At 56.4% G+C, this 23,980-nt stretch overlaps 7 protein-coding genes across 7 annotated transcripts; 2 read left to right on the forward strand and 5 right to left on the reverse strand.

Annotated features, from left to right (window-relative positions):
* Nucleotides 1-150: 150 nt before the first annotated feature.
* INS49_011576 (uncharacterized protein) lies at nucleotides 151-1,335 on the forward strand (the record flags this gene model as incomplete). Its single annotated transcript, XM_043172289.1, has 2 exons — nucleotides 151-221; nucleotides 285-1,335. 2 exons carry the CDS (start codon nucleotides 151-153, stop codon nucleotides 1,333-1,335), a joined length of 1,122 nt encoding a protein of 373 aa, XP_043024034.1.
* Nucleotides 1,336-1,844: 509 nt separating this feature from the next.
* Nucleotides 1,845-5,410, reverse strand: INS49_011577 (uncharacterized protein; the record flags this gene model as incomplete). Its single annotated transcript, XM_043172290.1, has 3 exons — nucleotides 1,845-2,263; nucleotides 2,326-4,626; nucleotides 4,696-5,410. The coding sequence occupies 3 exons, from the start codon at nucleotides 5,408-5,410 to the stop codon at nucleotides 1,845-1,847; spliced, it is 3,435 nt and encodes a 1,144-aa protein (XP_043024035.1).
* Nucleotides 5,411-11,147: 5,737 nt separating this feature from the next.
* Nucleotides 11,148-11,742, reverse strand: INS49_011578 (uncharacterized protein; the record flags this gene model as incomplete). Its single annotated transcript, XM_043172291.1, has 2 exons — nucleotides 11,148-11,449; nucleotides 11,511-11,742. 2 exons carry the CDS (start codon nucleotides 11,740-11,742, stop codon nucleotides 11,148-11,150), a joined length of 534 nt encoding a protein of 177 aa, XP_043024036.1.
* A 671-nt stretch (nucleotides 11,743-12,413) lies between these two features.
* Nucleotides 12,414-14,494, reverse strand: INS49_011579 (uncharacterized protein; the record flags this gene model as incomplete). The annotated part of the gene is made up of 2 exons (XM_043172292.1): nucleotides 12,414-14,252; nucleotides 14,399-14,494. 2 exons carry the CDS (start codon nucleotides 14,492-14,494, stop codon nucleotides 12,414-12,416), a joined length of 1,935 nt encoding a protein of 644 aa, XP_043024037.1.
* Nucleotides 14,495-14,942: 448 nt separating this feature from the next.
* INS49_011580 (uncharacterized protein) lies at nucleotides 14,943-15,747 on the forward strand (the record flags this gene model as incomplete). Its single annotated transcript, XM_043172293.1, has 2 exons — nucleotides 14,943-14,981; nucleotides 15,130-15,747. The coding sequence occupies 2 exons, from the start codon at nucleotides 14,943-14,945 to the stop codon at nucleotides 15,745-15,747; spliced, it is 657 nt and encodes a 218-aa protein (XP_043024038.1).
* Nucleotides 15,748-16,368: 621 nt separating this feature from the next.
* On the reverse strand, nucleotides 16,369-20,075 carry INS49_011581 (uncharacterized protein; the record flags this gene model as incomplete). Its single annotated transcript, XM_043172294.1, has 5 exons — nucleotides 16,369-17,297; nucleotides 17,357-18,260; nucleotides 18,429-18,560; nucleotides 19,338-19,369; nucleotides 19,430-20,075. 5 exons carry the CDS (start codon nucleotides 20,073-20,075, stop codon nucleotides 16,369-16,371), a joined length of 2,643 nt encoding a protein of 880 aa, XP_043024039.1.
* Nucleotides 20,076-22,702: 2,627 nt separating this feature from the next.
* Nucleotides 22,703-23,568, reverse strand: INS49_011582 (uncharacterized protein; the record flags this gene model as incomplete). The annotated part of the gene is made up of 3 exons (XM_043172295.1): nucleotides 22,703-22,887; nucleotides 22,950-23,389; nucleotides 23,489-23,568. The coding sequence occupies 3 exons, from the start codon at nucleotides 23,566-23,568 to the stop codon at nucleotides 22,703-22,705; spliced, it is 705 nt and encodes a 234-aa protein (XP_043024040.1).
* Between the last annotated feature and the right edge of the window lie 412 nt (nucleotides 23,569-23,980).

Genomic DNA, 23,980 nt, shown 5'->3' on the forward strand with positions numbered 1-23,980 from the left:
TTTTATCGATAAGGAGCATGGCGATGACCTCAGGTCGGTCGACTCGGGGATTCGATCATTGCTGGCAATCCTCAAAAGCTGGCTGTATATTGACACAAACCTCGACATCATACCATAATTAGCTAAGCTCAATGTCATGACCACACAAGAATGAGCCACCAACGCTATGCCTCCCACGATCCTGTCAAGGAACCCCACTCCATCTCCTTGAAAGTCCTCCGGTAGGTAATCCACCGGCACCCTCCAGTTCTCCTTGATGCCAGAGCTAGACTGATACTCTCCAGGCTCTCCCGCCCATCCCTTGTCGCCCAGCACCCCATACCTCCAAGCGCTGCACCGTCAACAACACCTCGCCAACCACCCGTCCCGGCCTCTCTCGCGTACAGCACAACCCACGATACCAACCCCTCGCCCTTCCTCCTCAGCCCCATCCTCAACCTCCCGCCAAGCTTCGGGTCCGCATACGTGGGCGAGACATTCAGCTGCACACTATGCGCCAACCACGAGGCGCCTCCCGCCCCCGACCCGGCAGGCGCCCAGGGGGCCCCACAGCCGCAGACGAAGTACATCCGCGACGTGCGCATAGAGGCGGAGATGAAGACCCCGAACTCGTCAGCCGTCACCAAGCTCGACCTCTCACCCAACACCAGCAACACCACCGCTGCCCCCGCCGATGACCAGGGCAAGCCCGGGGGCGTGGACCTGGAGCCGGGCCGGACGCTGCAGCGGATCGTCAACTTCGACCTCAAGGAGGAGGGCAACCACGTCCTGGGCGTGACGGTGTCGTACTACGAGGCGACCGATACGTCCGGGCGGACGCGCACGTTCCGCAAGCTGTACCAGTTCATCTGCAAGCCCAGCCTGATCGTGCGGACCAAGGCGTCGCCGCTTGCCCCCGCGGTGCCCAAGGCATCAGCGGGCGCACCTCCAACGCCGCCGCCGGAAGGTGTTGGCGAAGAGGTGCCTGCGGGAGGGGAGGAGGGGCTGAGGGGGAGGGGCAAACGGAGGCGATGGGTCCTCGAGGCGCAGCTGGAGAACTGCTCCGAGGACACGACCGAGCTGGAGCGCGTGGTCCTCCAGCTCGAGCCCGGGCTGTCGTACCGCGACTGCAACTGGGAGGCCGGCGGGTCCCCACGGCCGGTGCTGCACCCGGGGGAGGTGGAGCAGGTGTGCTTCGTGATCGAGGAGGTGGGGGAGTCGCCGGACGGCGGGCCCAGGGTGGAGGAGCAGGACGGCAAGATCCTGTTCGGCATCCTGGGCATCGGCTGGAGGACCGAGATGGGCCAGAGGGGCTATCTTGCTACGAACAAGCTGGGGACCAGGCATGTCACATGACAGCCTTGGATGAGACCACGGGCGGCCACTTTGCGCATGAGCGTGACACAGCCTGGTACTCCACCGGTTGTATTGCTCGTTCCAGATCAAAATGGAGTCACAACGCATAGCTGAAGCTTATGTGACAGAATGGCCGAACTCTATCGGCTCTGATCATTGCCATACTACCGGAATCCAGCCTGCCTGAATGCATTTTATTCAACAGATGGCGATCTCCCTTTCCAGCCTTCCAAAGGCCACCTCCCTCTTTTAAAATATCCACCTACTTGTACATGGACACTTCTTAAATGACAATGCCGTTCTCTCAGCCTGGCTCTGATCCAAACAACCCTCTCGTGCAAAGCAACTTGACGGCCTCGGCTCTTCCAAGACCGTGCCCCGTTTCACAGTGACCATGACACAGGTCTCTCCGAGACTGGGCGTTGCCTCCCAGAAACCCCATTCGAGAGGACGGCGCATCAATTTCCTTTCAATAGTTTACAGACGTTGCGAGTTGGTGCCGCAATCGATCAGCCCTTGTTGCTGCTCCCAATCGCCTTCCTTAAAAACCCCTTGCCCCGCGGCTCAGGCTTCGGTGCACCGGCGATGGACCGCGGCTCCTTGATGAGAGATGGGTCAAGCTTATCAGGGATCCTGGTTATGATTGAACGGTAGTCGCCCTGAAATTTCGAGTTGGGAACAGGGACAGCTGCAGTCCTCCATATGTGGTCCGATGTGTCAGCCATGAACCCTGTGAGCTTGGGTTGTCGCGGGGGCGGTAAGCCACCAGAAGCACCGTGGCTCGCTCTGAGGGTCGAAAGTCGTGATAGGCCAGCTGATAACATCGGCCGCCCGCGAGCCTTCTTGGCAATCAAAATCTCATCGAAGAGTCGGTTGTCAGGGTGGCTCGCGGGTTGCCGCTCTCGCTCATGGATGAACTCATTGAAAGCTTTGTTCCGTCAGCACAACTTGCCATTGCGGTGAGGTTGGTTCCCTGAGGTGCTTGCTTACCTTGCGTATCTTTCATCATCGTCGCGTACTCCTGTTGGTCATACGGCAAGCTCCTAATAAAGCCACTCATGTCAAAGGCGTAAAGCTGACCACCTTCCTTCTGCTGCTTGTTCGGTCGGCTCATGTACTTCCTATAGGTATACAGCAGGCTAGCAAGGCAGCGAACAAAGGCGGCGCGAACACGGTCTGCGTGAAAGGCGACAGGGCAGACAAGGCAGACGAAGCCCAAACAGCGATTGTGAGCGAGACAGCCACAACCCTTGCATTTGAATAGTCCATCGCCCTCGGATCGCTCGTCGCAGATGTCGCAAACTGAATCCCGCTCTGCAACGTTCCATTCCATACAGTGTCCTTCTACCCATACCGTCGTGTCCGTATTTTCAACGGGTTGAACAAGCATATTGGGCATCACAGTCGAGGCCGCGATTGTCGATTGTGCATACGAGGACGGTGCATAACCAGTGTGGTATGACGACTGAGAGTCCCCAGAAGTGGATGACACGGACAGGTTTTGTGAGTGGCCATTGAGGACCGGAATGCTGGGCCTGTGAAGTGGAGGGTGCTGTTCCACACCAAAGGACGAACTACGTCGCGATTTGGTATCGAAATGGCCAGAACGCTTCTCCTTCAGAGTGTTCGACGCCGCAAACCCTGAGTCAGTCCGTGACACTGGCGTGGTCGGCATCGGTGGGAAAGTCATGGAGACTGGCGAGACAGAAGAGTTGGGGCTCGTCTTTCCGGATCGTGCTGTCGCCGGCCTGTCAGACCTCGAGTGGTCAGGCTTGGCGTGACAAAAGGCATTGAAAATTGGTTTTCGGATGCTGTTGGGCTGTTCTGGTTCGCCGAATGTAGAGGAGTTCTGGGACACCCATTTGCCCAGTGTGGCAGGCGCAGGTCTGGCGTTGAAGACGCCGTCGTTCTCTGCCGAATAAGCATCATAGGGGAAAGCCTCGATGGCGTAAGGGGGGGCACCAGTAGTAACGCCGTAGCGCAACTTGTGTGGCGCGGCGATTTGCAAAAGGGAGAAAAGCTTTCTGCGATGCTGCCGGGGTAGGCGATGGGGCTGCGACGTGGCGTCGATGGTGTCTCTGTCCAGATCCACAAGAACGTAGTCGTCCTCCGGGAGTTCGATATTGTCGTACCGTCTCTCAATACCCACGATGTACGGGCACGGGGCATCGAGCGCGGAGAGCAGTCTTGCCGGTAACACCGGGATGAAAACGCTAGCCCATTTCAGGGGGTACAGCAAGTTGACAAGAGCATGGCATGCAAGGTGCAGCATCGCCGTGTAAGATGATATAAAAATGATCCGCGATTCGGACATGGCATACTCGAACAAAGCCACGATGTTCTCAAGAGACAGGCATCTGAAAAGGGCGTAGATGTCGATGTTGCGTGAGCCGGGTAGCTCGTTGACTGCCTCCTTACGGCAGTAAAGACGAAGCTCTCTGACGCCAAGCTCGACCTGGGTCTTGGAGCTGATGGGGCTGACTGCTTCGATGCAGAGGTTGACGACGTAGTGTTCAAGCGGCTGCCACCGTCCGACCTTGGGCGAGCTCGGCGGCACCCTCAATACCGCACCGTCGGTCATGGGCACGATGATGGACCGGAGCCAATCCTTCCAAAACGTTATCTTGGTCACATCCCGTCCCAAGATGCCATAAGCCCGAGGTGTCCACAATCCGGTGTCCCCTGCCGTGAGGCCATCGATTTTGGACGCAGCACCATGCCTGAGCGGTCGCAACATCTCGGTCATGAGGCTGATCTTCTCCTCCACGGTGCTGATCTGATCGTCGAGAAGGTCCCTAGCGGGAGAACCAGACGGGATGGTGGGGAGTTTTGCGAGAAGCTGCGAGAGATGCGCACGCTCGGCCGCGAGGCGGGCTCCCAAACTAGCGGCCAGTTCTCTCTCCTCGTCTGACATGTGTTTCTGCCTCCACGATTCGCACTTCTTCTCAACTTGATCAGCGACATCAGCAGTCAACGCGGTCCACACTATCACGGTGATGCCGTAGAGCTTCGAGTTGTCGTCAGAGGTCATGGTGAAGCCGTGCCACGTGGCACGCGGGCGCTCGTCGGATGAGACAACTTGAATATCGTTAGGAAAGGCGAACATGGGCACGTAGTCCGGGAATTTGCCCCTTCGAGTCTTTTCATCTGGTGAGTCTTTGGGATATCTGTCCAATAATTTGGGCTCAAAACGTCGCTTCAGAGGGTGCATGTCCGGGTCCATATTTAGAGGTTCTGGGGGCGGAATGACTGAATTATAATTGCTCAACCGCTTCGTGGTCCGGACGGAGGCTGGAATAATGTTAGCATATGGCCCCGCATCAATGACCAGTTGTGACAATTTTGGACGAGAGCCCTTACCTGGTCGTGCTCGAGGAGGGGCAGTCTGCCTCTTGACGCTGTTCATGTCCCTAAAACTGATCTTGCGTCGGATGCTACCTTTGATGCTCTTCAAGGGACTCATCCTCCCGCTGAGCTCGCCCTCCTCGGCCTTGATTCTCTCCGCGCGCGGGTTGTTCACCATTGGGGGCCGCGCTTGAAGCTTGGCCCCAGCGGTGAAACTCAGGTCATCCAAAAAGATCTCGCGCTCTGCGGCGAACTTCATAAGAGCCTTGTCGAAGTCGAAATCTGGCAGACCAGTGAAACCCACGCCTTGTCCACCACCATTGGTCGCGGACGAGCCCTCGCCAGGGGTGGGCTCTATGGGACTGAAGGGGCTTTCGTCGGTGCCACTGCCACCGTTAATAGGCGGCACTGCCCTTATGGTGGCGCTGCTTCTATTACTCCTGGTGCCCTCATTTTCTTCCCCCAGCGTCTGTATAGAAAAGCGGTTGTTCTCGTTGGAAGGGATCCTGGATATTCGGTTGATTGAACTCCGTCGAGAATGGCGGGCAGTCTCCTTGGTGGGGGTCTGGGAAAGTGTATCGGAAGCCTCGTTCTCAGCATCCTCTCTGATGGTGTCGTTGAGCTGCAGGGAGCTCAGAGGTCGTGGATCGGGGTCATTGTCGTGGTAGGATATGTCTTCTATGCCGGCGATCCAGAAGTAGTCGGCGAGGGGAGCTGAGGAGGCGTCCATGGCCGCTGGTCTGCTACTAGCTAGCTTGCACTTCTCTAAACCACTGCGCTCGCTCCTTCATGGGGTCATTGGTCGGCCAGAGGGTGCGTTATGGTCAGGGCCCCGGATCGGGGCGGGACTTGCACGGCGAGACCAAGTCTTGGACGGGCGACGGTAGCTAGCAGGAGGGCTTGCGACACGCGGCTGCTGGGGCGGGGGCGTGGGCCTGGTGCCCCCTAAGAGAAGGGAGAATGATCTTTGGCACGTACTGCGGCGGATGCAGGCCGAGCTGTAGGGGCTGGGAGACAGTCGTCGCAGGTGGTGTCTCAAGACTGGGAGCTGTGGAAAGCAGCTGGGCGTGGATGGAGGTGAAGGGATGTGTGAGGCGAGGTGGGGGTGGTGTGAGTTTGAGTGCGGGAGGGGAGGCCAGAGGAGACGAGCGCTGCTGAGGTTTCTCGCAGGTGCGCCTCGGATCAATGCCCGGCGACAGGAGCTGTCCAAAGTAAGGGGTGCGCAGCAAACTAGGCGATACTGAGCTGAGGGCCGATTGTGAGGCCGATTGTGAGGCCGAGGGCGAGGACGAGGGTGAACGTGAGGGTCGGCAACAAGAGCAGCAGCAGCAGGGACAGGAGTCAGGGACTGGACTGGGCTGGGCTGGGCTGGCACAGGCACGCCGTTCAAGAACAAACAACAACTGCTGTCAAATGAAGCGTGGAGAGGAAAAAGTAGCAGAGTGGGCGCCGGCTGTCCGTGTCGAGGGTCGAGGAGGGAAAATTCACGGCACGCAGTCCCGTCCGTATTCAGGTCTACCTACGGTCCCAGCAGGAGCAAGAGGAGTTGGACTTGTTGGTCAAGCCGGGCAAGCAAACTGAGGGCGCGCACCTTTTTCTCTGGGCCGTCTGGCAGTCTAGAAAGATGCAAGTCAACCGAGGGGCGGCAGCCATTGGTGGCCAGCGGGGGAGACAGGCCAGTCCCCGGTCCCAGGCCAGTCCAGGGTTCAATGAAATCCCTGTGGGTCTGTTCTCTGGGCTTCGGTCCCTTGAACGGTCCCTGAGGGGCGGTGGGCAAATCGGAGAAGCAACGGTGGGGGTCGGGGGGGTCTGATGAATGCTCCACTCCACGCTAATCGTCCGTGTCTGCTGTGTGCCTGTGTCTGTCTGTCTGTCTGTCTGTCTGTCTGTCTATCTGTCTGTCCGTCCATCCAGAGCGCAGGTCTGGATGTGCAATGAAGTGTAGTGCAGTGCGGTGCGGTTGCGGTGCAGTTCAGTTGGACAATGCGCTGGATCATTGATTCGTACCGGCAACTTCCAGCCCCACCAAACACCACAGCCCGCCGCCGTTCCTGAATGCTTCTGTCCAGGCCACCCAGGGACCCAAGGATACCCGGGTGGGCAAAAAAAGCACGGTTAGAAAGACCTTCGCTGGAAGGCTCATCCTATACACACCAATTCATCCCACCTGCTTGCTTTGTTGAGGTGGTCTGCGCGGCGCAGTCTCGAAACCCAATTCGCTTTACTCCCAGCAGGACCTCGTAGATGACAAGTACTGGGTACCTCCACACATCAGATCCTACATGTGCTTACTTGTACTGTGTAGACTACCTACGTATGGATATTGTATGGATGTGGCCCCAAGTGGGCATCTCAGTCTGCACACCACCAGCCTAATTACCCATGTACCTGGGGCAGGTAATTACGTGTAGTCCCAAGGGCAGCGCTCAATTCAGGGGCAGCAGCGTACACACGGTACTGGTCCAGAGTCTGTTAGACGAGAGATGCACTGCATAGCCTTCAAAGGGGATGTAGTCTAGTCGCTCCTTCTCAGGTACAGTATACGCCCGCCCGCACCCCCATAGGGCAACAAAGGAAGGCAGGGGGCAAGCTTCGTGGGCCGACCTCTCTCCTTCCCTCCTTCTCCCACCCCCCCTGCCTTGCAGTTCTGACAGCTGTTTGTTGTTGGCGATATTCCGTCTCATCCCATCTACGAGGAGCCATAGGAGCCATCTGAGCCAGCGAGATTGGCGTTCGTCCCGTCCCCTCCCTGCTTCTTTTTTTATGATGTGCATCTTGTTCTCATTTCGATCTCTCTCTCTCATTTGCATCTGGACGGTTCCCTTGTTGTGCAGAAGCAAGTACCCTGCTGTGACATGACGCTGGCACGAACCTAGATGTGGGTAGAGATCTTGTCAATGCCCAATTTTCGTGCCCAAGCGACCAGGTCCGGCTTGCCCCAACCTCCATGCATCTCCCCCGTGCAGCCGTGCTGCTGGGCCGTTCCATCTTCATTCTTTTTTCCCCCATTGACAGGGAGCATCCTTTGCCGATGACTCGAAGACACGAGACACCCAGTCCACTGTGCGCTGGTGGCATTCTTCCTCTGCATGTTTTGGTGCTGGGCCGTGTTTCGGGTGCCCACAATCTGGCCAACTTCGACCACTTCCGCGTACCGTGTATGCAATAGCATGCACGCCCTGGTCGTCGATCCATCCCAGCACCACTCCTGCAGCACTCCAGGAATGGCAAGTGAGAGAATGTGATGGTGGGTCCAACAAGCGCCCCAGGCTGCCCAGGTTGGCAACCGCCGCCCCAGAACGGCAGTCGGGCTTGCAGATCACGGTGAGATCTAACTGCAATGCTGCACAAACAAAGAAAGTCCTCAGCTTCCTCCACACCCCGTCGGTCACTCAGTCAGCCAGCCCGCCAGCCAGTCATCCAGCCATCCCAGCCATCCCGAGCACGAAGCCGAGCCTCGGGGAAATCCATTGTACATGGCTGCCATGCGTGGTGGTGATGCGCGTGGGGTGGGCCAAGGTCTCACATGCTAATCCATGCTCATCAATCGTCGCTGTCATCTGTCTGTGATGGCCTCCGGTACGGTACGGTACGGTACGGTATCGTTACATGACAGCTTCTGCTCTGCTGCCCTTTTCAGTACAGCGGAGAAGAGCCTGTGCAGCGGTACGAGTCGCCTTGTTTCATCTGCACGCAACACGCCTTTCAACCTCCGATGGCACGCTGTGCAGCGCGGGTTGCGCGTTTGCTTCTCTTGCCCCCCCCCCACCCCCATGTCCCCGGAGGCCATCTCCCGACACCGCGTCAACCTTTGCGCTAGCTCAGGGGCAACAAGAAGGGGATAAACGACGGGCGCAGGCTCCGGTGCAGGTGCCAGACGCTGCTCCATCACCCGTCAACCACACTTCGCGAACCAGACAATCACTCCATCGTGGCCTTCCTCTGCGCTTCTATTTTGGTACCCATTGCCGGTCACTTTTCATTTTCTCTCATTACAGGAATACGGGGGGTTGTCGCCTGCACTGGCCATTGTCACTGGGGAGCCCTTGATATCGAGATTCCCTCCAAATCCCGGCTTGCCTTTCTCCCAAAGGCCAACCCCTGCCGGAGGTCACCCAATCTGGGTCGTATTGCTGTTATTCTCCGGGCTAGCAAGCCGAGGAAAAGGCACAGACTCGGAGAGGGAAAACGTCTGTGTGCAAATGCGGCTCTCGTGCCAAGGGGAACAGACGGCCATGACCTGCAGCTCTAACCCCTCCTCCGCCACAAGGAATCCTGCATCCGGATAAGGACTCAGTCTGGTCAACAGTACCAGGGTTTCCGTCCTCCCTCCGTTCCATAAGACTATATCTGATATTTGTCCTATATGAACTAAGTTCAGCCTTGTCTCTTGGCAAGCACTTCCTAGTCTATAACCTCAGACGCGAACGGCCCTAGACACCACGAGCGCGTATATCGCACAGCAAATGCCGACGCGTATTCTGGCTAAACTTGCCCTGGGAGAGAGGGAAAAAATCATATAGTGTGATAGTAACTAAAGGGATCACGTTGCGTCGGAAAGCCGCCCACACACCATGGCATAAGACAGCGCGCCGCAACGTTTCCTCGTACATGCAGACATTGCTATGGAGCTCCTAAGACAACGCGGCACACAATCCGGTTTCCGGGATAGCAGAAGTCTCTGCTGCAGCATACTTGTTTGACCAGGCGAGTTGCTTGCCCGGGCAAGCTCTTCCGGTGCCACAACCTCTGCCGCCGGTTTCCCGCTGTTGGTGTCACAGTTTCAGCTGCCCACAGGATAATAGGTGAAGCTCATGTAAGTTGCCAGGCCACCAGCGGCCGGTCAATGCCGTGCTACAAGAGCTCTCCTTCTGTCCTGTGCCGCCAATATATCCCGGATGCTATAGGCCGAGAAGAATTTTTTCCTTCCCCCTTCCCTCCCCATTTAGCCTTTGCGCGAGGCTGAGGGCCCGCATCGCACTGCATGAGGCTCATATACGACCTCGCAGGGGGACACCGGAAAGTTTAATACTCGCACCGATGCGACCCCCGACCCCCGGACCCTCTCCGACCTTTTTTGGTGAGCAGGTGGTTCCCCTTCCCGGATCCCGCATCCGGCTATTGGTAGCTTGACCAAGTTCACATGCTACTTACTGGTGCGCTTTTTCCCTTCTTTTTGTCTAGTGCGAGACCGGCCGCACGTGTTACACGGTACCGGGCAGCCATGGAGACTTTTTGTTGGTTGCAAAGTGACGCCACGAACAACCGCCGCGCGACGTTGTTCCCTTGCTTGTTGACCATCCGCGACGATTCCCCCACACCCCTCCCCCTGACCGGAAATCCTCATGTTGCGCATTTCATCAGTACGACATAACAATCCATCGGGGCTCGGCTGCTGCCGGGCGTCGAAACCATACAATAATTATCTTGGGACGGACTCAACCCCCCTGTGGTGGGGTGGGTTGAATTATGAACACTGCAGCTCTTGGGGGGGGGGGTGTGTGGACGATAGACTGATCTAGACCCGTCCCTTTCTCACCTCCATTTTCTATCACCTTCTTTCTATCTCGTCCAGGTTCGAGGCACCAGACCGGGGCTGTCGGGTCACCGCCCGCCGCGTGCGCATACGGGGACGTATTTATATCTTATATCACCGTGGCCACCGGCGCAGGGTCAGGGGTCGGAACCGGTCCGGGCCTGTTGGCAACTCCTAATAAAGCAGGCTGGGATTTACCGTTATGACCGACGCGACGCGTGACTCGCGCCGATCTCCCACGTGGAGGAGGCGACTCTTGTCTCTGTTTGTCGTGGGTTGCCAAGCAGAGCAAAGTTGGGGTCGCTTCTTCTCCAGCGGAGATCAGAATTAAAGCTTGTTTCATGGGTGTGTTGACTCATCTTTGACTCGTACTAGTGGGGAGCAAGACCTTGACGGATCGACGGCTTCATGTGCCACTGAGCCACGCTCGTCGTCAGCGTAGGTAACGGAAGATGCCACAGGTGGTGCTCAGTGCCTGTAATGAGGCTCAGTGACGGAAGTAGCAGCCCGGACGCTTTGTTCATGGACTTCGCTGTAGTACCAAGTGATACGGGACTATTCTGAAACTGTGCCGCTGTGAAAATCTCCATGTACTTGTGTGTGAAGGCCGGCTTGATACTCTTCAGAATATCGCCCCTTTGATACACATGTTGAGGTACGTCTGAACGACTTCCTCTATTTCCGGGAGTCTGTCAGCAGACCGTTCGTGACTCAAGAGCTTCCAGGACTCTGGGCCGGCGGTCTGAGCGACAGCCATCTGGGTTCTGGCCCGAAAACCCCAGAATGCCTGAGTAATGCATCTCATCCGTGGGTATCATCATCATCATCCTCACAGAAGGTTTTGTCCTCTCTATTCAAGCCGTGATCCTCGCTCACGACCCTAAATCCACACATCATCCCCTTTCCCATTTCCCCTTTCCCATTTCCAAGCTCAACCCGTCCCGACAGGGCCCGAGCCACCAGGCCCGCCATCCTTGGGTTTCGGCTTGGGCACCTTCTCGTACGCATTCGGGCTGGGCTTCCTCTTCCCCCGCCCGTCGTCGCCTCTCCGCCGGCCGCGCCCGTGCTTGTGCTTGTGACCGCAGTCCTTGCCCGCCTGGTCGCCGTTCACCCGGCGCGAGGGGCCCTCGCCCGAGCCAGAGTCGGAGTCGTCGGACGAGGAGCTGGAAGAGTCGGACGAGGACTCATCGCTCGACTCGTCCACCGCCTTAGGCGCGTGATAGATGCAGCACACTGTTCTCGTTGATTAGCAGATCTGAAACAGGAAGATTCGAGGCGTGCTTTTGCTTCTCACCCTTTGACGACTTCTTGCCCATGCCCTCGTTGTCCACCACGCTCTCCGCCCACTGCACCCGAGGGCCCCGGTTCCTCTGCGCGCCACGCAGCCGTAGGATCGGTGATTGTGTCTGCGCCTGCGTCTGGGTCTGTGACGCCGTGCCCGGCCCTGCGCTCCTCGTCGCCTGCGAGGATCCGCCGGCGCCACTGCCGCCGCCGGATGTCTGTTGATCTGATGAGCCCTGGGCCATGGTGGACTGTAAAATGGAGCGTAGGACGTGTAGGGAAAGTATGAGCGCTACAGTGCACTGTCCAACTTCGCTGGCGAGAGGTGGAGCGCGGCAGCCGGGAGCAGGTCGACCTTGAGGGTGCTGGTTCGGCGCCTCGTCTGGAGGCCCTTGGTCGTTTGCTGATGGGATCTACCAAGAGCAATGGAGGGGTGGGTAGGGGTGGCCGATGGTTCCCAAACAAGGTGCTCGCTCGCTGTGGTTATTCACTAGGTGTGGCGCGGACTGTCGGTGTAGGTCGTTCGTGGTAGGAGGTGGCGATGGTTCCTTAGGAAGCGGCTACTTTTCGGTGTGGTTCGTGCCTGGCGCGGATGTCAAATTACGTCGTGTGACCCTTGGGCTTGGATGCGCTTTGTCAACACCCGCAGTCAGTGAGGGGTGGTGCTGGACCGCTCGGACGTTTTCTGGCCCCCGCGTCATCCCGCTCGCTAGGGCCGGCAGCTACCAGGTCGCTGTCTCGGTGGGGCAGCTAAGCTTGAGGCTCACCATAGGGCCGGTCGCCCGGCCGCTGGCCAGGTCGCATTCCAGTTTTTCAACACCCCATTCCTTTCTCCATACATGACTAGTGGTGGAGTGGTATATTGGCCTGCTGTATTCTATTTTTATGATACGCCGTACCTATTATTCATTCGAGCCTACCATGCCTCGGCAGATCTGGCCCTCCCAGCGTCCTTGTCCCTTCTCTTAGCCCCCGTCATGCTCTTCCGTGGCCGCTTCTTGCTCGTCTCAGCAGTCTTGCGGACCTTATTGTACAGCCATGCATTCAGGGGTGGTCGGCATCCGATGAAGCGGCCCTCTGGAGAGAAGACGTCCACGACTGGCCAGTTGGGCTCCGGTTCACCCGAATCAGCATGCTGAGCATTCTCATCTTCCACGCCTGGATCCGACAGGTCCAATTCCTGGAGAATCTCTTCCCTGCCCGCCTTGATGGCCTTCTTGGAAGACGGCCTGGATTTCGGGAGAGTACTAGGTGGAGGTGCGAACAAGTTCTTCGTCCGGACCTGTGCAGTGATCTCCACCCAGCCACACCCCTCAATGAGGATATCAAGCGACAGGACACGGTATGGGAGACGGTCGACCTTGATTCCAGCGGCGTCTTTCCTGGTGATGGGGCCGGCGCGTTTCTTGGTGACGTCCCACTGTAATTTGAACGATCCGGCATGCTTGATCTTCTCTCCAGTGGCTGGGACAGATATGTTTCCAGCCTTGATACCAGACGTCTGTTCCTGTATCTCGATTGCTTTCTCCGTTGCCGTCAGATGTGGTTCGATGGGCGTAAACGCATAGCCAAGGAATATGAGGTCCGGCGTGCGCGGTGTAATCCTGATGAAGCCGCCGATCAGAAGCGACTGGCCAGGCTTGATGACATGTTGCTCCGGGCTTGCGCGAGCCTTCATGACAAGTGAAGGCCGATGCTCTTCACGGACCCAAGTCTCCAGTTCGCTGCGTTCGAGACCGGGTAAATCGATGAGCTCGCCTTTCCCACCGCCAAAGGGGACCCGAATGGGAGACGCAGTAGTCCCCGGCAATGCCGAAACAACCGGCATACGAGGAAAATTCGTCTCTTCTTGTGGTGGCGGCAACAAAGAGTCTTCGCCAAGATCGTCAATGTCCGGTAGCACAGCATGCCTGACATCCTCCTGGTCGTCGACTAATGGTTCGAGGGCGTGTTCTTTCCGAGGTTGGACAGCCACTGAGATATCGTGCTTGGATTCCTTCCAATCCATCCGGCCTTTCGGGAACACGGCATCAAAGAGCTGGCTCTTGCCGACATTCACCTTGCCCACCATCCACCCAGCACCTCCTCGCTTCCATATGTCCTCCTTGACCTCCTGGGTCCACCAGCTCCGCTTGGCACTCACGCACCTCACATTGCCCAACCTCACATGCCTCGAGTCACGCGGGAGCGCATGTCTCAGGATGTCGACCAGGGTGGGCATCAGCCTGTCCACCTGTTCCTTCTTTGGCGCCAGCAGATCAGATCTGGTTATGATAAAGCTCATTTCGGTCTTCTTCCCCTTGAAGAACTTGCCGGATTGCGAGCGGCGGTTTTTGGTGCGTAGGGGCATCAGGTCGAGCAGCCGGTGAACCTGTGGTAGGAGCGACATGGGGAAATCGGCGGCGTCAAGGACGTGATAGACATGGTTGTACTTGTAAGGCGACTCTTGAATCGTCTCACGGATTGCCTCTATGGTTGGGTGGTAGATAGGAGTCCCGGTGTGGTGGTGGATGAGGTTATGGCAGCGGTCACAGAACGGCACATCAGGCGTCTCGCTGCTCTCGGACTTGGGACGCTTTGGGAGAGCGGCATTCGCGAGGCCAAGGTGCTCCAGTAGATCACCACGGTTCTGCAGGGCGTCTTGAAGAATCTCATCTTCGCTACTTTGGCGCTGTTCTTCATTCAGAAGGCCCAAGTAAGCCTTGACGGCCCTCCTATCTAGGTTGAAATACCCTGGTTCGTCTGGGACCGCCGTCTGCGTGAGAGCACCACAGCCAGCACACTGCACTGGTAGTGCCCGGGCCGGAGTGGGTTGGATGGAGCCCTCATCTTGCTTTGGTCGCCTTGTGGAGTGCAGCTTTCTAGCCTGGCGCAGTGGCAGAAGTCGATGCCCTGGAATACCTGTCGTTGTGGCATGGTCCGACCTATACAAGATTTGGCATCTAGCCGCGGCGGGACAAAGGTATAATGGTAAAGTAGAGCCTTGTGAGGTGCCATGGTCAATGTTGACAAAGCCCCGCAGCAGTCGCGAACACGATATCTGCTTGGCTCGGGGTTTCATTGCGTCAAGGCATCACTGTTCGCAGCGGCGCATAGAGTTAGATGATTGAGGTCTATCCGATTCTGGACCGAGTGAGATCAATCTAGGGCATGATACAAGCCTCCTAGACTTTTTTTTTTTTTTTTGACCCCTGAGCTGCGATAAGTCCTGCCAGCCGCGAGATAAGTCCTGAGCAGGGGTCCGCTGCCGCCGCGGCAGGACCTCAATTGGCCTGGGTCGCATTCGACGACATGAAATTTCGAGATCGACGACCAGCCCGAATCTGTTGACATATGACGGCGACGACGGCGACGACGGCGAAAGCAATCACACGGCGTCCGCCCAACACCCTTCTCCTCCACTGTGACTTTTGAGCCTCACCAAGGCTCCGTTCCGCCGCCCAAGATGTCGAGAATAGGGATGCGAATGAACAAGCTGAAATCTGTAAGTCTTCACCCATGCCGCGTGCTCATGCGACCGACCGGACCAACTGACGCCCCTTATAGCAGGTAAAGATCTCCCGACCGACGATGCCGCACTTTCCAGAGCCCAGCCGAATCCCTCCTGATACTAACCGCCATACGAACAACAGCTTGTCAACGTTAGGAACGGGCCCGGCGCAGCAAAACTCCCCACAAACGTGACCAAGATACACCTAGAGTTCGCCCACAAGTGGAACGACGGACATATGGGCAGCCGCAAGTTCTGGAGGGAAAACCTGCCGCGGTTAAAGTACCACAACCCAGATGTGCCGATGATCGTGAACCGGACGCACGAGCAGACGGGCCCCGCGACGCTGAGCATCTACATGAGCGGCGACGCGCCACAGCAGCCGGCGCAGATAGAAGGCCCCACGGCGCCGCCGCCGAAGCGCGCCGTCGCCACGACCGACGCATGGCGAACCATCGCGAGCTCGAGCACGGGGACAGCGAGTGCGCCGCCGCCGGCCGAGGGGGAGACGGTGGTCACGATCAACATGAAGAACGTGCGGTCGGCCGAGATATTGAAGCAGTTCCTGGAGAAGACGGGCGCGACGGAGGTGGAGCCGTCGCCCGAGGACCAGGAGGAGATGGCGAGGCTGCTGGAGCTGCAGGAGCGCGCCGTGTACGACAAGGAGGTGCAGAAGAGGTACCGCGAGAAGATCCAGTCCGAGAAGAGGTTACTGGAGAGGGCGAGGCAGGAGGCGGATGCGCTCAAGGCGGACAAGTGAAGGCAATCCCCCGGACTTTTCGGGTTCGACGACGGTGAGAGGGCTCGGCCGGTCCATGATACGATAGGTGTCGTATGTAGTCAAAGTGCATGCCTACGCGCTGGAAACAACAATGGCTCTGTACAAAGGCATCGCCCCAAACCTCTTCTGCATGAACCATCGTTCTTGTCCAGTGCTGTGTTTCTATCGTCTCAACAGGTCTCCTCCGTACTTGAATAGAGTGCACAGATAATGAACCATGCCCCCCTCCCCGGGGGCGACTGGGGGACATCCACCGGCTAGTTGATTATTCGATTGGTTGGCCTTTTTCTATTTCTCTTCTTGTTTTTTCTTTGGTCATTTTCCCCTTCTTACAGGGTGACACAGTCTGGAATTGAACCTTGGACAAAGATCACTGCATGCACATTACGGAATCTGAGTTTGATTGTAGACATGTTGCAGCATGTCTGTCTATCTTGCATTTTTGTGTCCTTATCCTTTGGGACAGCTAATACCCAAGAGTTCGCCAAGTAATGCATTACAATCCCTGTCCCACAATGCTCTTTGTGGACAGCCTCGTCTCCTGTGATCCAAGAAAGTCTTAATAGAATAATGCTCCTTCTTATGCATACGTGCCGGGCATTACTTTAGCCCAAAGCCTTCGCTCTCGTGCACAGAATCCCACAACAGCTTCTCTAGCCTCTCCCTCGAATTATACCTCCACAGCTGTAGCGCATTGAAACATGTTCTAGCCGTTGGATATCTGCCATTATCATCACCAAGACACGAAATCCTGATGGTTAGCGACGCAGCGCCCATGGCCGGGATGCGGTCACTGCCTGTGATGAATGCCAATAGCCTTCTCTGGTCTCTTGGGTTCGCACGCTCGAATGACTCCCAGAACCACCTGAGTGTTGGTTCCGTCTGGTCCGGGTTGCTGGTTTTATTTCCCCAATTCTCATACTCCGCCGACACACGCAGCGATGTGATGTCCAATGGCTCATCGGAGCCCCGGACCAGGAGCTCGATCTCCTCTGGTCGAAAGAGCGAGAGAGCATTGCCGCCGCAGACAGTAAAGAAACCACGCTTGAACGGCTCGAATTGGCGGGTCACGGCAGCGTCGAGAAGGTACTTGACATATAAGTCGACATACTCACGGCGGTTGGAATTAGTGACGGGCCGGGTGAGACCACCGGGGCAGAGAGGTACCCGCTCGGTGTAGCCGTACTTCTCGACATCAATGACGAAGTCGAGACAGAAAGTAGACTCGACGTCACCATCAAAATCGAGTAGTTGGCGCAGCCCTTTGGCGAGGCGTGGACGGAACTCCGCCAGGTCGTCAAGGGTATATGCCATGGCTGGCCTGGGCTGGGTCGAAAGACCCGGAGAAGGCGGCGGGGCAGCTGTCAAAAGCTTGCGGAAGGCGAACGGCGGGAATGCAACATCGAGAATGGTGGAGTTGTAGATTGCGAGGCCGAAGACTACGCCTACCAGGAAAAATTGGTCTGACGTCTCGAAAGAGTTGGGGTTGAAGTAACAATACTGCGAGTCTTCGTCATATACGAACATCCCTTGCGCCACTCGTTAGCATCGTGGAAATGTCTGACAGGGACAACTTTGAGGTACATACCATGGTCTGGGTTGAAGACTTCCCTGACAAGCAGCAGAAACCACTCTTTTTTCAAGCCTCCAGCGTCGACTCCTTCTTCGCCTTGGAATACGATACGCAGTCCCTTTTTGATATCCTCGCCGCCGCCGCCAATGACTTCGCTCACCCCTGTCAGGCTGTCCTCGACAAGACAATCGCGTCTCACGTTTAGTGTCAAGTACTGTTCGACGTTTCTCCGACTCAATATGCTATCAAAGAAGGCATCCCTCGCTTTGTTATGCATCTGTCGTTTGGCGTCGTGTTCCATAATTTGTATCTTGGCGCCGATGCTGAGAAGGAACGGAAATTGGCAGAACGAAAACTTGCTTCTCTTGCGTTCCCAAGCCTCAAAGTCAGCGACGAGATCCGAGTCGTCCAGCAGGGTGATGTAGAAGTCACTTGTAGGCACTATTTGGCCCCTCGCTTGAACCTGATCCCTAACGCTTGTGCTGTTCAAGACCTCGTCCTGGGAAGACGGAGTACCTGCGATGTGTCTTCGATGATGCGCGTTGTTGTTTGCGGCGAAAAGGAGACCAATGACACGAGCAGCGGCCTTGGTTTGCCAGTCGTCATGGTACACGATCTTGGGTTGCTCCTTAGGCTTCTTTGATCTGGATTGTCGTGGCTGGCCAACCGCAGCATGAAGGGTCGCTGGGGATCGTCCGGCGGCCATATTCGGGATAAGACCGGCTGTCACGTCAACCTTGACCTCGTGTTTCTTGTCGTGTTGTCGAATTAACCTGTACGCTAGGAAACCTCCCGCAAAGTCCTTCAATTGGATGAAGCGAGACTCTGGCAGCCTTGCAAACCAGGAAATGAGGTGATTGTGGCAGTCAGCCGGTGTGTTAGACAGGAGGCCAAGGATGCGTTTGATGATGGGCGAGTGCTGCCCAGAGACTGGTCCTGAACCACGCAACGGCCCAGATGTGTATGGGCCATTTGTTTGGCTATTTTGTGCATGTGGTAAGCGCCCAGTGAAATTATGAAATGAGGCGTGCAGGAGCGGGTTTGCGGCTATTATGAGCAAGAATCGGAGGTCTTCAGGGCTGCTGACTGGTCTTCCAGGTCTTTTAAGGATATTTTCCGTGACTTTGAGGAGGGTCTTTCGCAGGTGCTCCTGCGCTTCGAGAATGTGGCCCTCGATTTGCTTCAGTTCCGGTTCCGTAGGCTCATCAAACACAAAAGTCTGTGTGAGCCCGTCATAAACATCCGTCCAACGCTCCCCCGCGTTTATGACAGTTTGGTACCAATTGTCTACCTCTGCCCAGTCGATATTAGGGTTCCTGCTTGTAACAGTCGAGTCCTCGTCACTGCGGTATGAAGGGGTCCGGTTGGGTGCCGCTTTCTCCTTCCGGCCAGTCCACCATGAACCATTTTCGGCAAAATCCCCAACCATCAGCATTTTGGGATCAAGTTCGGCTATAGACTGCTCCTGCGATGGAACTTCCTTTGGAGGCTCTGAGGGTCGTCGCCTAGACGGCTGAGGAGCTCGACGATTGGTGTAGCGTGGAGGGCGCAGCATGAAAGACGAGTTGACGCAGGTTAGTGGTGGAGAGAAGCAACTGATGAGATAGTCTTCAAGGGGTCTGAAAAGCCTTTTCCCATCCGGATCCACACATCTGGCGTTCTGATCGATTGAAAGCCTCCCGAAACCTCCCATCTCCGGTCTTGTTTCTGGATACGAGGAGGAGTAGGACCTCTGTGAAAACATGGCCGGTCGTGAGAAATTCACGTGGGCGCTTCGATCCTCGGTACTTCCATTCCCTGGATTCGACGTTCCAGCTTTCGGCATAGTCACCCCGTCCCTACCAAATCCCTGTCGCCCAGCGGTTGTCGTATCGATATTACTTGCGGCTCCGGGCGGCCTGTACGTCTCCAGAGGACGGCTGCCATCCCTCGAGTCCGTCGATGTGCGCCTAGCTGCCAGAGCTGCAACCAAGTAATTCTTCAGGCAGTCTCTCACCATGTGTTTCGTGCCTTCAAGTGATATGGGCGCTAGTAACAATGATTTAGATCCCCTGAAACCTTTGAACACGTGATGGTGCATACACTCACACTTTGAGATGGGGGTGGCGTCCTCTGATGATCTCCTGTAGCCTACAGCATGGTTGTTCGCCTCGACCACACTGTTAATGTCGACGAGGTCGTTGATGGTCATGCAAAGGGTGCACTTGAAGACCTTGAGCCCCTTAGGCCATCTCGACATTGCACCACATGTCATGCAGTTACCCGATGCGAAGTCCTTGTCCGTGGAGGGCCTACCATTTACCTTTGACGGACCCGCAGGCTGCGTAGGCCTTCTCTGCTTGGACCCAGGCCCCAAACCCAGCATCTCGGCATCTGAGTCCGAGTCTGAGTCGAAATCATCGGGGGACGGGTTCTTTTGGGCCATCTTCCTCTTAGAGGAAAACAAAGACGGGAAGGGATGGCTCATGGAGCGGCCATGACTTGATGGCCTTGGGTTGGGCGCGGCACGATGCTCAGCAGGAAGAGTGGGTACCAAATCTGGAGGAACCTGGGAGGCATCCACGAGGTTCGGATCGCTGGGTCGCGAGGAGCTTGGGACCGGCCTGCGCGCCGGCGGTCTAGATAGCTGCTGGCGAACATCCTCAAGCTCTGGCCGTGGCAGTGGTGGCAGTGGGGGCTCTCGCGAGGGCGGAAGCGGCAGAGGGTCGTTGAGTCGAGAGGGCCAGGGCGCCATATTCGTATTGGTGTGTGCGAGGGGGCGGACGTGGTGAAAGGCGGTATCTTGTGAGGCTTGGCATGGCACTGGCTGGCTTTTGAGAGAGCGAGACAGCGTCGGCGAGCATCTAGCCTAGACACTCAAGCTGCCGAAGTGTGCGACGCCTGCTTGTCCGGCTTATCAAGTGCAGGTGGGTAGCAGCTTCCAATGTGTCGACAGCCACACAGAAGTCACCACAATGACGTCGCAAATGGATGGGCCTGTCACAAGGACCCGGCGTGGGTGACACGGCACTCGAGTTGAGACGCGAAGGCCCAGCACAGCACACAGTACGGTACAGCACAGCACAGCCAGCACAGCCTTCGAAGTGGGACGGGCCGATCGGGACGTTGGTCAAGGAACAGGGCCGTGCGTGTACGTGTACGTATGAGTGTGTACGAGCATGAGCAGAGCAGAGCAAAACAAAATAAGTCAGGGCGTCGACGAGAGGTGGTTGCCGTGCAGTGTTGGGCACAGATTGTATCTCTGTCCGCTCAGGGGGTGCGTGCAACTGCGAAGTGCACTGCCCAGACCAAGGCTTGGAAGCTGAAGCTGCTGGAGACGAGGGCGCAGACGCCAGGTCCGAAGCCCTGCAGGTGGTCCGCCTCGAGGACGGCGTGCAAAGAACTGGCGAAGATGCGTGTGCGTGGTCGTGCAGGGCGAGTCGCATACCAGGGGAGGTCTCGCCTGCTTTGCTCTGGTCCAGACAGAGACTTGAGCTGTGATAGTCGACGTCGGGATGCAGGGGACAAACGGACAGCCAGCCAGACTGTCGTTTGACACTGGCAGGCGCGAGCGGAATGGCAAGTGGTACGTGGTACCTGCCTTGAAACAAAGGGTCTCGTACCGAAATGCCGAGCGGCCTTGTAGTGCAGTAGCCCCCATGTCCCCCTTGTTCGACAGGCCTGCAGATCCCCATTGTGCGCTAGCCCAGCTTAGCAGTGGATCCAGATCGCCGGGTTATAAACATGCCAGGGGCAGGGGACCTCTGCTGCGGTACTACACTCCCTCCACCTTGTGACTTGTTGTTAAATAAGATGGATGTGCCCGGCAGCATGTGTCTTGTGCATACAGCTCGTCCACAAGAAGTTCTTGCATCGAAATTGCATTATTTGCATCATGGGCGCTGACCGTATGCTGTGGAGTTTAGCAGGCATTCCCTCCTGCTGTGCGGTCATAGCGGCCATCAATCAAGCAGGCTTGAGTTATAGACGTTCAATACACATAATGCAGCCTTGAGATGCTAGGAGCGGGTCTCTCTCACAGTTACAATAGCCTCACCATCCCACTCCAGTATCTGCTGGAATTGCTGTCCGCCCATCCGCCCATAACCTGCCCAAGAAGTCAACCTGATCAGGGGTTTTGAGGATCAAAAGTATGAGTTCCGCGTCTTTGGAAAGGTAGTTGTAGCATTTCCCACCCACCTAGATGCATTCCTGGCCAGAGAAATCAAGGTGTCCTGGGGAGGTCCAGTTGAATGGCCAAATGTCGTTGGGGAAACTCTTGCTCGCTTCAAGCAGTGGACATCCAACCAAGGTTACAATACAGCATGACCTCGGAACGAATCTAGACTCAGCAACAATGGCCATCTTCACGCCTCACAGCTGTTGACGGCAAAAATAATAATTCTAGGATACTCCATAAGCCCTTGAGCGGGCTGTCACCACCAGAGTCGAACTGCCCAAGGAGTACGCAAATCGAAACATGCTACACCAAATGCCAAAAGTGCATCTATTCCAAATCGTTCGTCCCATGCAAATGTGGCGTTGTACTTGGACCTATCCCGAGATATGCTGTCAGTGCCACCGGCCGACAGTGAGACTAGGTGATCCAACCAACAGCATGCTCAGCGCGTTTGTGGAGGCTGAAACGAGGTAACCTGTGCCAGTATCACCGGATATTTTCGACCTCGGCAAGGACACAACAAGCTTTAAGACTGCACTCAGGTTTTCCTCTGCGACGCCAGTCTATCTGTGGTGTGCCACAACTGGCTCATCCTCAAGCTGAAGCAGCCCGTCGTCCGGCGACCACATGCTACGCTCCGGGGATCCACCCTGTGGCCCAGCCGTGTCCAAAATAACGGTGCCGTCTCCGAGTAAGGCTTGGAGGTTACGATACCTAGGTAGCAGGCGACAATATGAAGGGCTTGCCTATCATGTAGTTTGCATATGTCGTCGACCAATTGCACGAGTTTGACAGCGTCGAGGCAATAATGCATCGAATCCCGACATTCGCTTTCCGATCGACCAATGGATTGAGCACCAAAACCAAATAGCCATTCGCTGGCTGCTGATTAGGTAGAGAAGAGGCCGTCGAGGAGATGGCGTTCTATGAGGGAAGGCTGAGGGGAAGGGTGGACGGAAATTTGGGGTTTTGGCATCGTGCACAGATTCAAAGAGAGCACGACATTGACGAAGCCATCTCTGTCCAAGAGATGAGATGAGAAAAAAAAAAAAAAAGGGGGTGAATAATGTTGCTGATGTCAACGCAACAGGCTAAGGGATATATGGCGACTACCCAGAAAAAGCTCGCTCACTTCCGCGCACTTGTCATCTAACACAGCGACTTAATTCGTGCATCTAAAAACCGGAGACATCTTGCACCAGCTAGCCCGCAAGGAACGAAGAAAACTGGTCCTTGGCCTCGAACTCCGAACTGATGTACTTCAACGTGTCGTTCATCCACGAGTCCTTCTCCGTCCCCTTGCCCACAAGCCTCAGCTTGGTCCCCGACGCGACCTTCTTCCCCGGCTTGAACGTGATGCCGAGAGTGCTGTCGAAGTCGCCCCTCACTATGTTCAGCTGGCCCTTCTCCTCGGCGACTACCTGGCCGTCGGAGTCGACGATGTCGAACATACTAACGCGTGGTCGATCTCAAGCGGGCTAGGGTTGTAGACCTTCATGGTGTTCTTGTCGGCAGTGGTGTCGACGAGGCTGAGCTTGGGGCCCCTCATGCCCTTGATGGTCAGCTTCTTCTTGTACGTCACGTTGCTCTTGAGCGGCCAGCCCATGACCTTGGCCGTGATGTGGCAGTCGCCGTTGTCCAGCACCAGCACGAGCTCCTCGTCCAGCATCAGCGCCTTGACGAACGCGCGGAACGACTCCTGGTTCGTGATCTTGACCTCCTGCTCCTGCACGATCACGTCCGTGCCGCCCGACTTGGTGTTCACCTCGGGCAGCTGGAGCTTGCCCCACGGCTGGTCGTTGAAGACCATGTCGACGATCATTGGCGACATTGTTGCGCCCATGGGCCCAGTGCCTGTTACGCGATTGACGAGGGACATTGTGAGGGTGCTAGAGGTGGGCCGGTTAGTAAACTTACAGTGTCCTACGTTACGTGGTGTTCCTTCAGGTGACTCTTGAGCACCGGTAGTTGTAAGCAATGGAACTTACTCTGGTGTCGCCTTGGTAATTTTGATGTGCTCAACCGTCACTACTGACCGGTTTAGGATCAAGTTCACTATGGAGTCCATTTTGAATAGGGGATGATGCTTTCTCAGGTGAAGATTGCTATGGAAAATAAGGAAGTTTAGGGTATTAGGAGAACGGTCGGCAAGTAATCAGGAATTAGTTTAAGAGTTCTCACGAGGTTCTAGGGAAATGATGAATGTGGTTATCCCACATGCTTAGGGGGACACAAGCTTGGTCTTATATCTGGATGCTTCCGACCTTGGCGCGAAATCTTGAGACGACAGCTCGCTAGTCATTACCTCATTCTCCCAGCCCTGCCCACCTAATCGTTATGCTGAGGATGGAGAAAGCGCATTTCACATGTGGACGCGTGGGTGTCATCAGGGTGCAGTACGGCTGGGTGGCCAGCTTCCCCAGAGGCATGTGCTCTGTGGTCAGGCCCGCTGCCTCGGTACAGGTGAATCGACCTGGTCT

The sequence above is a fragment of the Diaporthe citri genome (genome assembly GCF_014595645.1).
Source record: "Diaporthe citri strain NFHF-8-4 chromosome Unknown scaffold_5, whole genome shotgun sequence".
Taxonomy (NCBI): domain Eukaryota; kingdom Fungi; phylum Ascomycota; class Sordariomycetes; order Diaporthales; family Diaporthaceae; genus Diaporthe; species Diaporthe citri.